Raw genomic sequence first — 13,001 nt, 5'->3', positions numbered from 1 at the left:
GGGGAAGTGAAATGAGACACAGGAGGTATGATTACAGTAGTAACAGGGACCTGATTTAGAGCAGAGGCAGTAGGAATAAAAACGCTAGAGGTGGAGTCCAGATTTGGTGAGGCAGGTGAAAGCATTCTCTCTCTCAGTCCTGAGATTGTTCTTAACCGCGTGCAGGCAGGTGCGATGCAGGACACGGTACTTGACCTTTCAGGGAGGTCCTGTAGGGCAGACGCATGCCGGCAAGTGGCTGCTTTTACCACAGCGGTGAGGAGCGAATGAAGTCATAATAAAATGGCGGCGTAAGGGACAGGACGAGTGATTTTGTTTGGGTGGATGAGAAAAGAGCCTTGTAGCAGAGGGTTCACTTGAACTGGCCATTAAGTGGACAGGGGCTCTGCAGCTCAGCAAGGCAGGAGAGGGCCTTCCAAGTGGAGAGAGGACTTGCTGAGGTCAGGAAGTTGTAAGTAGTTTGGCGCAGCCAGAGGGTGGAATGTGTAGAATCGTGTCAGGAGGTGAAACGTGAAAGGAGGCAGATGTAGAAGGTTTCGGTAGCTGAAGAATTTGGCTTTCGCTTTGTGGTAGCAGTCGGAGCCTACAGAAGGGTGTGAAGAAAAGAAGATCACCGTCGTGGGGATGCTGGTGCTGTAAAGGGTGGATAGTTGAGGAGGAACGGGACTGGGATCCCTGTCGAGGGATTAGTAAGACGACAGGTGCGACAAGCCATGTGGCCTACTCTGGGAGGAGTGGTGGGGATGGAGGGTAGAGAACGCACAAGTCCCATGTTCTGGAGGGGGAAATCGGTGGGAACTTGGTGACTGGGGGGTGGAAAATGAGGCAGAGAGGGAGAGAAACAGGATTCTCTGGTTCTAGTTAAAGGGTACTGGGCGTCTAGAAGTGCCATTAGGAAGTGTGGTAATAGGATCATTTAGAGGGAAATAATGACATGGGTTTTGAACATAAGTGTGAGTCAGATACACAGGAACTGAGACAATTATTTAATAACTTGGGAGAAAAATAAAGGTAGATCTGTTCTCAGAGTGTATTCAGAACAAATGGTAGCCATTTTATTAAAAACTATACAAATAAAGAAAATAGAGGCATATCTTTATCTCATCTTATCATGGAGGAAGGGTAAGAGTAGTGGAAGGATGTTTAAAGGGAAAAATGTATTCGTTTGCATGAAAATGGACAACTTCTTTATGTCAGTGGGCACACAGGCCCACGGGATGCCTGGGAAAAGAAATTATGATCTGATAAATAGCTTTTATCTTAATATATGGAGTTCATATCAGGAAAGAGACTAAAATTCAATAGAAAAAAAATGGGGCCAAGGATATAGAGCCCCTCACAAGACAATTAAGGCTGATAATCATATGAAGTTAGCTACAGCCAAAGAGATGCAAATTAAAGGAAAAATGAGATGTTACACTTGTATTTTCAATGGTCAGATTTATAAATATTAAAAAGAATAAAATTGGGGCGCCTGGGTGGCTCAGTCGGTTGGGCGACCGACTACGGCTCAGGTCATGATCTCGCGGTCCGTGAGTTTGAGCCCCACATTGGGCTCTGTGCTGAGAGCTCAGAGCCTGGAGCCTGTTTCAGATTCTGTGTCTCCCTCTCTCTCTGACCTTCCCTCATTCATGCTGTCTCTCTCTGTGTCTAAAATGAATAAACGTTAAAAAAAAAAAAAATTAAAAAAGAATAAAATTAACCAGGATTAGAACAGTTTGAGAGAAGTTAGCATGCTTATACATTGCTGGTAGGAGCCAGAATTTTGTTGGCTCTCTGGGAGGGCAGTTTAGTAACATAAATCAGAAACTTTTTCACTGGGCCTGGCAACCTCACTTTCTTAGCATTTGCCTAAAGGAAATAACTGCAAGGCTGTCACAAAACAGTGGTACATTGGATGAGGACCAGAACAGACTGGTATAATTTAAGTCCAGGGAGCAAGGAGTTTCAAGGAGAGGAATTAGTAAATTACAGAGAGGTAAAGCGGAAGCTGGCCCTGAGAAGTGATCAGGAGGTCTGGCAGTTAGACACTTCAGACCGCAAAAGCAGTCTTGGGCTGGTGGAGATTGGAAGCTCTTTGTGTAAAAAATTGGAGATTGCCCTCATGGTCTCACATTCCAGAAATACTGGGGGTGAAATGAAGGTGGGGGAAGCGGTAATAGTCGACAGATCTCCCGTTTTCACGTTTAAAACTGTGGAGACGTGAACTGCCTTTATGGGGAGGGGAGAGAGTTAGAGGTGGGAGAGAGAGGAGAAAACTGACAAAGGTTGACAAAGGTATGGGATATGGAGCCCAGGTAGAGGGAAGTTCATCTGCAGATCGGGAAGGAGGAGGTCTGTTGCAAGGAGCAAGGAGTTAAGGCTGTGTGTAAATACAGTAATAAACTGGTACATATGGAGGTTTGGTTAAGGAGCAGGACGTATTATCACCTCGGATAGTCTTCCAGTTCGTCCCAGGATTCAAGATTTTCCCCCTTTTCCATTTGGCACAATTTCTGAAAAGAACTGTCTGTGTTCTAATTGCTCTCTTCCAATTTTCTCTTGAACTCTTTCCAGGAAGCTTTTGCGCTCATTCCACCAAAACTCTGGATCAAGGTCACTGGTGAATTCCGTGTTGCTAAATCCAAGGCTTACTCAGTCCTAATCTTATTTTACTTGCCGGCAGGATTTAACACAGTCAATTCTTCCCTCCTCCTTGAAGCACTTGGTTTATTTGGTTTCTGAACACCATGCTTTCCTGATTTCCTTCCTACCCTGACAGCCACTCCCCTTCAGTTTGGTCCCCCCCTTATCTCCCATTCTTCATAGTACTGGAATGTCCTAGGACTCAGTCTGCTGACTTCGTTGCCACTTACCACTCATCCACTCTCCTTTGGGGATCTTTTCCTGTCTGATGGCTTTCCATACACTGATGCTTCCTAAATTTGTATCGCCGGCCCAGTCCTCCCTCTTGAGCCGGGCGGTGTAGTTAGCTGCCTACTCAGAGTCTCCACTTGGAGATCTGATAGCCATATCAAACTTAAGATGTTCAAACGTGAGTATAGCCATTAAAGCTACCCTCTTACAGACTTGCATCTCAGTGACGTTCATTCTCTTTTTCCAGTTCAGACCAGACACCTTGGAATCATTTTTGACCTCTACCCCCCCCCTTTGCCCTCCTCCCCCCCCCCCCCCCATATCAGCCCACACGCTCATCTTATTCTTTGGCAAATCATATCGGTCTGTCTTCAGAATACGTCCAGAACGGAGTCACTTCTCATTATCTCAGTCATGTCCGCCTGGTTCTTACAACAGTCATCTCTTGCTTAGACGGTTTCAGTAGGCTCCTAACTGCTTCTACCTTTGGCCTCTTCTCAGCATAGCAGCCACAGCGATCCTGTGGAGGTACTTAGAGTAAAAGCCGAAGTTGTACCATAAGCCCGCAAGATGTAGTTAGCCCCAGTTACCATTCTGACCCGTTTTCTTCTGTCTGCCTTGTTCATGTCTTCCACGCTGGCCTCTTTACTGTTCACTGAACACGCCTGGCACGTTCTCCCCTCCGGGCCTTTATGCTTACTATTTATTGCATTCGTCTGGAACAGGCGTCTTTATACCAGATACCTGCGTGGCCTTCCAGTTACTTCCTTTTGGTTTTAACTGAAGTGCCACCTTCACAGTGAGCTTTTTGGCTGATGGCTCCACCTAGAAAGCCACGCTCCTCCCAGCGCTGTGCCTTCCCTGTCATACTTGCTTTCTCTTTCTGGCTGTCGTAACATTTTTAGCTTCACAGTCATCCTATGTTGTAAGCAAAATACCATCGCTGTTTTACACACTAGGAGCCTGAGATTTATAGACGTGTAAGTGCTGTGCACGTCACGGCGTCACGTTGCTACTGAGTGAGTGAGAGGGCCAGATTTTGAACCCAGACCTCAAACGCTGCAAACTCTAACTCCGGACTCTTCTGATGCTTTTCACTCCCTTGGGTAATTGAGAGTGAGTGGAGAAGTTGCGATCCACGATCACTGAAGCTAGGCATTTTTGAAAAGACCTTCAAGTTAAGAATTTATCAGTCGCTTGAAAACAAGTGTTTTCTGCATTTTACTGTGCAGGAAGTTAAATGTTTGAAAGTTTTCATCCTTTAGAAGAGCACAGATGATTTAATTTAATAAAATCAGGACACTTGCCTTTGAAGGTAATAGAAAGAAGCATCTAAATGGTACCCAGCAGGTCAAGTCTGAGATAAAACCGAACCAGTAAAAACGGTGGCTCCCTCTCACCACCTACCCTGCATCGTTCAGGTATGTGCAACACTTGGGAACTTGTGACACCAAGATGTTAGACATTGCCCCAACTCAGCTGGCTGGTAAGGAGTGCAGGTGGGAAGAGCCCACGTGTTGCAGGAGTCTATCTTCCCTGGAATAAAGTTCTTTCCACAGAGGTCTTTCGTTACTGGCAGAGGTTTGTCTGGATACTTAGCCGTCCGGACACGTTTAGCATTCCATATGGTAAGTTTCTTTTTCAAAATAGTTTTATATCAATTCTGTTTTTAAACTACTCTAAGGTAACATAATTTAGTAGGACTTTCTAAAATACAGCTTTCGGGGGCGTCTGGGTGGCTCAGTTGGTTAAACCTCCAACTTTGGCTCAGGTCACAGTCTCGCGGTTCGTGGGTTCAAGCCCCGCATCGGGCTCTGCGCTGACGGCTCGGAGCCTGGAGCCTGCTTCGGAGTCTGTGTCTCCCTCTCTCTCTGTGCCTCCCCTGCTCGCTCTCTCTCTCTCTCTCTCTCTCAAAAATAAATAAACATTAAAAATAAAATAAAATACAGCTTTAGTATCACTATCTGGGCCTGGAGGAAATGGGAAGGTAATGCAGTTTGGTTTTGGCCTTTATCTTTTTTTTCGCATTTGAAAGTTTGTCAGTATAGCTTAACGGTTCAAAATTAGAAGACTAAAGGTAGACGGACATTTGAGACTTGTTCATTCTCTGCTAGCCACAATTTAACCTCCATTTCACAGGATAAGATACTGAAATTAACAGAAGCAATAACAAATGTGTGGACTAAAAGGTAACTATGACCTATCACTAAGTATTTGGTTATATATGAAAAAAGAATCACAAGAATTTTAGGTCTACGTTTAACTCCGTGCATGTGTGTGTGAGAGAGAGAGAGATCAATTAGTATTTAGGAGAAGCTGACAGTTTATACGCAGGAAGCCAAGGCTTCGGAATACATATGATATACTAACAAATAGTAGACGTTGGATAAACATTTGGTGAATGAAAGAACTAATTACGTAGTGACCTAGTTACCCAGCTGGCGTAGAGCTTAGAGCCTAAGTTTCATAGCTTCTAGCATTTTCTGCTCACCTTATTACTTTTCTGGATTATTAAATAGGGTACATATAACTACAAGTGGCACCTTGAGAACTTTATGTTTTATTTTTTAATTTATATTTTGCATCTTAAGAATTTTAAAATGGTTTTTCAAATACCACAGGAAGAGAGAGACGAATAGCTAAGTGTGCTGAATTACAGCTTTATATAGAAAAACGAGAGAATCGTGTATGTGGAATTGTTGGAAACTGCTCTTTGGTCGTTTTCCTGGCGACACGGAATAGGAAATAAGTTTCGATTAATTTAAGAACAGGATTTATGTAAGGCTGTCATAGAGTATGCTAAGCGTTTCTGTACAGCTAAACAAGACCTGCTTCTTGCAGTAGGAAAAGGCTCTGGGAAAGGAACTTTATTCCAGGAAAGACAGACGCCCCCAGTGCAGGCTCATCTCAACAATTTACCTTTTTGCGTTTGTGTCTTCGTTGAAAGTCGTGCTGGTTATTGACTGGTACTTCTTGTGAAAGAAGACTGTCAGAACCCGTCAGTGCTCTGTACTCGTTCTCACAGTGTGACCCGGGATCCCTTACTCTCTTCCATTGGGCCCACGAGGTCAAAACTGTTTCCCCAGCGATGCTAAAACATTATCTGCCTTTTCCACCATCATTCTCTGGTGAGTGTCTAACGGAGATTCCAGAGGATGCATGTGATCTCACAACAGATTGAGAACAGAAACAGATTTGAGACTCCAGGTTTGCAGAGGTGAACAACAACGGCCGCTCTTCTCACTGTATTTTTTGTTTTGGAAAAAGAAATGTTATTTTTCATAAGAATCTCGACAGGTAACGGGTTTGTTGTTTTATTAACAAATGAATATTTCACGATTTTAGTTAACTGCGTTGTCATTTCAAGAATATTATCTAAGTGGAATAATGCATGCAGCCTTTCGGGACTGGCTTTTTTCACTCCGCATCATTCTTTGGAGATAATTCCAGGTTGTGTGTAGCAATCATAATTCATTCTTTTTTATTGCTGAGAACTGTTCTGTAGTACAGATGTACCATGGTTGTTTACCCACCCACCCGGTGAAGGATGTCTGGGTTGTTTCTAGTTGGGGGCCATTGCAAATAAATATGCACAGGCTAACGAGTGAATGTAAGTTTTCATTTCTCTGGAAAAAGCTGAACAGTAGCTGCACGTTAGTTCTTTAAGAAACCACCAGACTTGTCCAGAGTGGGTAAAGGGTTTCTTAGGTGTAAAAGTTTGACATCCACTGCCTTGTACGAAGGCGGTTGTCAAAACTGGTCCGTAACATATACAATAAGAAAAGTTTCAGGGGCGCCTGGGCGGCTCAGTCTGTTGAGCGTCCAACTTCGGCTCAGGTCACGATCTCACAGTTCATGAGTTCGAGCCCCGCATCGGGCTCTGTGCTGCCAGCCTGCTTCGGGTTCTATGTCTCCGTCTCTCTCTGCCCCTCCCCTGCTCTTTCTCTCTCAAAAATAAATAAACATTTAAAAAATTTTAAAAAAGAAAAGTTTCTTGTGTTGATAGCATCAGGTAAGAAAATAACTTTTTAAAATTCTCAGACTTTTAAAGGCTAAAGGAAGTAATGTCTTATTCTCTGTAGTCACAGAGCAGGGTCCAGTATGTTGACTGCTTTGCAGTGCCGTGAATAAAAAAACGTGCAAGGTTTTCTCCTATATATTTATATAGCAATATTATACATTTTAGGACTCTTGAACATTTCAGGCTCAAGCATGAGCCTGAGAACAAATTTTTTTTTTAGTGCATAATATGTGCCAAGAATGGGGAATACAAGAGATAAAGAAGATACTATCTTTACCCTCAGAGAGCTGAGAAGACAGATAAACAAGAAGGCAAATGTTGTAATTGCTGAAATGAAGGTATGTGTAAAGAGCAGCAAGGTCGTAAGGGAAGGGAGATGTCCCCGAGACCAGGAAGGAGGCTGAAGGGATTCGACAGAGCAGGTAGCGTCTAAGTAGGAGTTTGCCCGAAGGACACGTAAGGAGAGTCTGAGCCTCTCGGCGCTGATGAGTCAAAGGAGCCATAGGAGTTTCCCATCCAACCATACTGTGCTGGTAATCCTTAGCTCATTGTCTTTTCCCTGGGCTGGATCTCCTAGGTTAGGGACCCCGAGGATTCCTTCAGTCTGAGTTAAAAATAACCTCAGGAGAAATCTGAATAATACACAGTTTTGGAGTTTGCAAATTGACTAAGAAAAACCATAGCTCTTCCGAGAGTATCTGTGATGCACCAGGATATACTTGTCTCAGCAGGAAGAGCAAGCCTGTTACTTGTAACTGGAATCAGGTAGAAAATACTGCCTTCTCACCCCCTTTCCATTGTACTGCCTGTTTTTCAAGATTATTATTTAAAATGTGTTGTAATATTCCCAGCCGATTTAATAGCTTCTGTCTCTTTACTCTTCCTGGAATATTAGCTAAACAGATGACATAGTTTTGTAAAGATACACATTATACTACATTTTATCTTTGTATTATGAACGATATTTAAGACTATTATTTATTTAACATATTTTAATACTTCAGATTGTGCTCACAGAATATCTGAAATCAAAAGTATATGTAAACACAGACATATCCTCCTATAAACATACATGTGCTTCTGGCCACCTAGATGTAGCCAGAGTGCTCAAGCAAATTGTCACTTGTGTGGTCTTTGAGCATTTACTGAGCCCCTCCGTGGGAGGTCCAGCTCTTAAGGACCTCATAGGTTAGTGTGAGAAGTGGTACATAAGGTGTTGGAGTGGATTTGCACACAAAGAAGGAATGAAGTCATCTGCCCGGGTTGGGAGTAGAGGGATGGGATTAGGGGTTGGAAAGACAGGATCAGGCTGCCTTTGTCCTTACAAAATTCATACACTAAGGCTTTCATGAAATGCCTCCCTTCTTTCTTATAATTACTTAATTTGCTTTTGGGTTATTTTGAAGCGAGAAAGAACTAGATTTATCTCCCTTATCTCTCACCAAGTAATTATAAGTTGTTTGGCTTTTGCAAATCATAAAATCTGTCTGAACTTTTGTTTCTTTAATGATAGTAATAATAGCTAATATATAGCACCTATTATGTGCCAGGCTCTGTTGTACACACACACACACACACACACACACACACACACTTATTTATTCTATCAGCCCTTTGAAATAGGCACTATTATTACCCCCATTTTCCATCTGAGAAGGAAGCAGACACAGAGACATTTGGGAAGGTCACAAAGCTAGTAAGTGACGAGAGTGAAGATTTGAACCCTCACGGACCGGCTTGAGTATGTGCCCTTAACTGCTTATGCTATACAGCCTCACAGTTCTTTAATCAGTATTTCTATGCTGACCACATGTTAGTGATCTCCACATGATAATTTTTCACTTAATATTTGTTTCATGGTAGCAGAGGTATTTCGGGGGTGGAGATAATGCTGTTATTTGGTATTTCAAATGGGAACGTGTTATTTTTCCACATGAAAAGATTGTGTGATAAATAATCAAAGAACGAAAAGTCATGTAGAGACTTAGAAAATAGCTAAAACATAATAGTCTGAAGAGAGATGCTTCCTTAGTCATTATGTGGGAGGCTAGAATTGCAGTATATTTTCCCGAGGAAGAGAAAAATTAGAATAAACACTATCACAAAGAAAGAAGAGCCAAGGATATGTGAATTTTCTTGCTAATTGGGTCAGGAGTAAGAGTCTGGGTACATTCTGTAGTAGGGTACCCGGTCTGTCTGCCTGGGACAAATGATGTTTCTCCCCTTAATCTCACAGACCTGCACTGACGTTTAACCAGTTATGATGCCCAGAGGGTAAAGAACCAGCCTCGTGAGTTACAAGAAGCATTTGCTCTCTTCATGTTGGTACTGATACGAGGCTAGATCACAGGCTGCTGCTGTTGTTATTTTGTCAAGTAATTTTTAAAAACAAACAGTTGATCGCAGATCAGTCCTCCCCTCTGAATCCTGTCCCATCCGTTCATAATTTATGGCCGTTCTTGTCACCTTGGTTGAAATGTTAATGTTGTCTCTCTAGTAAATACTCCAAATAAATAAAATAGTAAGTACCTAAGTGTGATGGGAGGAGAATTTCATCATTGAAACAAATGTCGGGAGCATTAACGTGGTGTCCTACCCTCTCTGTTCTTAGGGCGGGGAGACCCGAGCTTTGTGATTCCCCCGCCCTGAGTGTGTCGGGCCTCGGATATTTTGATCTGCCGCGTACTCCTCAAGCGTGTCTTGTGCTCAGAAGCCCCTGAGACTGCAGAGAGGCTCTTGCCCGGCTGTGTCTGGCTGACATGCCCTGTCCCGACTCAGAGCGCACGTTCTCCCCCTTTGGAAAGTATTTCCGGCTCTAAAGCCAAACTTGAGTTAGATGCCACCTAATTCATCTCTCTCCGTATTCGCGTAACAGCATTCTTAGGATGCTTATGATGCTTTCTTAGAGTATACTGAATTTTAATAACGAGTTTTCTTAACCGTCCTCTCTCTACCTCTCCCGTCTCCTTGTTCAGTGTTTGGCACATACTGGAGGCTGTAAATACTTACAGAAGATGAATATAGACAGCTGCTGCCTTTGGGGTTGATTTTTAACCCCCGGGTGCTGCTGGGGAGGGGGAGGGGAGCATTCCTTAACTAGCCTCGCACTAAACGGGAGAGGCCGTCATGAGAGTCTTAAGGCTGGAGAGGAGACACACACACACACACACACACACACACACACACACACATAATGCTGCTTTGAGAAAGCAAGAACAAATCGAAGTGTGGAATAATAGGAGGTGGAATCGTAATTTATAACACATGTTATCTAATTGAATTACAGTGGGCCTCTTCCTCTAATGGCATAAAAGAGTATTGCACTTTATGGAGTTTGCCCAGATGCTCTTTATGTATGCCGCGCGGTCCTATATTTCTATAAACTGTGCTACAGGGAGAGAATATTCAAATCGTACGTATTTTGAAATCCGTATTTTCTAAACAGTGCAGGGCAAAGGTCGTTTTTTAAACAGGCACCGAATTATCTTTGAGACAACGTTGCAAAGGCAGCCTGTGGTATTGCCTGGCAAGTGCATAAAACCAGAAGCGAAGAACCATGGCTGAGACATGCAAATGCATTGCGCGGTATACCTCACTTTGCATCATTATCATACTGCGTAGATTAAGTGGCTTTAGAAACTACCACTGAGCAGTGCAGTACTGGAGGATTTCAGTCCGTAAAACAGACGGAGTTTTTCTTATGTGTCACCGTAGGTGGCATCTTTGCTTTTAATCACAAGTTCTGTTTTCACCGAGAACTGGGCAACACAAGTCACTCTTCGCCAGCTGGCAAATTCGTTAATTTCCTTGTTGGGTTTTCATGGCTAATTTATCACCCGATGTAGTTATTTTTGTTTTGTTTTATTTTACTTTACTTTTTTACGAAAGATGTCAGCCAGTATTGGCACTTTTTAGCCTGCCTTGATCGATAGTAATTCCTTTTTTGGTTTGTTCTGTCTGTCCAGAAAAACCCTGCTTTGAGCCAGATACATCGCCGTCCGGGAAAGCGAACCACACCTGATGCGGAAGTCGAACGTATGAAGATACAGAGACCGCTTTGGTCGACTCACAATGGGAACGACAAGTGAGGAGCTGGTGTCCGTGGAGCAGACCTCTTCGTCCTCCTTCAACCCTCTGTGCTTCGAATGCGGCCAACAGCACTGGACACGAGAGAACCACCTGTACAATTACCAGAACGAGGTGGACGACGACCTGGTCTGCCATATCTGCCTTCAGCCTCTGCTGCAGCCACTGGACACCCCCTGTGGACACACGTTCTGCTGCAAGTGCCTCAGAAACTTCTTACAGGAGAAGGATTTCTGTCCGCTGGACCGGAAACGGCTGCACTTCAAGTCGTGTAAGAAGTCTAGTATTCTGGTTCACAAGCTTCTGGACAAGTTGCCAGTGCTGTGTCCGTTTTCTTCAGTGTGCCAAGATGTGATGCAGCGCTGTGATCTGCAGGCACACCTTAAAAACAGGTAAGCGAAAGCCGCGAAGGAAAGAGAAGGAGGTCTAGGTTTTGGCCCCAGGTTGCTCCAACAAAGAGAAACGTCAGAAGGAGCACCACGGCATCGGGAAGTACAGGGACAAGTCAAGAGAGGCAAAACGTAGGTGGTGTGGGATGGCATTTCATATGCTGGTTTATCAGAGACGTGGATACAAAAACTAGAGGGAAGAAGTGCCTGCTCACGTTTTGCTGGTATAATGTGAGGCTGTTACGTTCACATGGGTGGCAAGATACAGTGACAGACTTTTCCCGAGGCGGTTTGGCAGTTTGCTTCAAAAACCGTGAAGGGAGCTTATTATCCTAAGAAAATAACTCAGAAGAAGGAAAAAATTGTATATGAAGCCGTGCTCACTGCAACACTGTGCAGAGCTCAACGCATCAGAGACTAATTACAGTAGGGAAGGGTTAAAACTACCATAGTGCATCAACTCCATCAACTCCTTGGGATGTGATGCAGACAGTACAAATGGTAATTTTGTTGCAACATGGAAATGAGTGTGATTTTATTTGCCCACGTCTTCTAAAGATCTGTATTCAAGAACTAGATCGAATAAGGACTAGGGGTTAGAAACTTTAAACCATTTAGTGGGGATTTTTGTTCTTATAAAGCTTTTTAAAAGGTTAAGTAGTTTGCTGATTATTTAGTGGGTTTTAGAATTTGGCTTTGATAAAAGACTTGATCTTTAAAATTATTTATATACCCTGGGGCGCCTGGGTGGCTCGGTCGGTTGAGCGTCCGACTCTTGATTTTGGCTCAGGTCATGATCTCACGGTTCGTGAGTCCAAGCCCTGCGTCGGGCTCTATGATGACAGCTCAGAGCCACGCTTTGGATTCTGTGTCTCCCTCTCTTTCTGCCCCTCCTCTGCTCACGCTATCTGTCTGTCTGTCTGTCTCTCTCTCTCTCTCTCTCCCGCCCTCTCAAAAATAATAAATAAACATTAAAAACAAATTTAAAAAAATTACTTATACCCTTAGGAAGGGTTAAAATACATCTCTTTTGTCTTACGTATGTAGAATCACATACTATGACAGAAATAAATGTACTGATTTATAGGTTTCAGAGTTAAGCCACTTGTAAAGTATAGAGCTGTGATTGCCGTGGAAAACTTCACGGTACAACACATGAGAGGTTTACAAATAATCGTGCAAGTCTGGTATGGAACAGCTCATCTTTATACTCCCACCTAAAATCAGGACTGGAGATTATCTAATCTAATCCCCTCACTTTAATAAATCAGGAAACCGAGTCCCAAAGATTTAGAGCTAGTTAATGGTATGGTAAGTTAGCCTAACCTTCTAATATTCTTCTTTCCCACTCTAATACACCATGCTGACTTTACCACAGGTCAGACCAGGTTCTCTACCACCACATGGTAGTAAAAGCCTCCTATAGACATGAGTATATGTGGTCATTCTGCTCATACGCATCGGTGTTGTAAAATGAGGGCACTCATTAGAAATAGTTAAGATACATGAGAAAGAACAAAATGCTACTGGGACCCCATCAAAATAGAAAGCTTCTGCACAGCGAAGGAAACAGTCAGCAAAACTAAAAGGCAACCGATGCAATGGGAGAAGATATTTGCAAACGACATATCAGATAAAGGGTTGGTATC

The 13,001-nt window shown here is 43.3% G+C and overlaps 1 protein-coding gene across 3 annotated transcripts in view; it reads left to right on the top strand.

Annotated features, from left to right (window-relative positions):
* Positions 1–13,001, top strand: part of LNX2 (ligand of numb-protein X 2) — an 80,091-nt gene that overhangs the window by 31,734 nt on the left and 35,356 nt on the right. For all 3 annotated transcript variants that reach the window (XM_049647370.1, XM_049647368.1, XM_049647369.1), the window contains exon 2: positions 10,843–11,355. In XM_049647370.1, coding sequence (XP_049503327.1) covers positions 10,949–11,355 — 407 coding nt within the window. In that variant the 5' untranslated portion in view covers positions 10,843–10,948. The remainder of the gene's footprint in view (positions 1–10,842; positions 11,356–13,001) is intronic.

This window comes from Panthera uncia, assembly GCF_023721935.1.
Source record: "Panthera uncia isolate 11264 chromosome A1 unlocalized genomic scaffold, Puncia_PCG_1.0 HiC_scaffold_16, whole genome shotgun sequence".
NCBI lineage: Eukaryota > Metazoa > Chordata > Mammalia > Carnivora > Felidae > Panthera > Panthera uncia.
The sequence above is the reverse complement of the archived record's forward strand: the minus strand, read 5'-3'. Positions and strand labels throughout refer to the sequence as shown.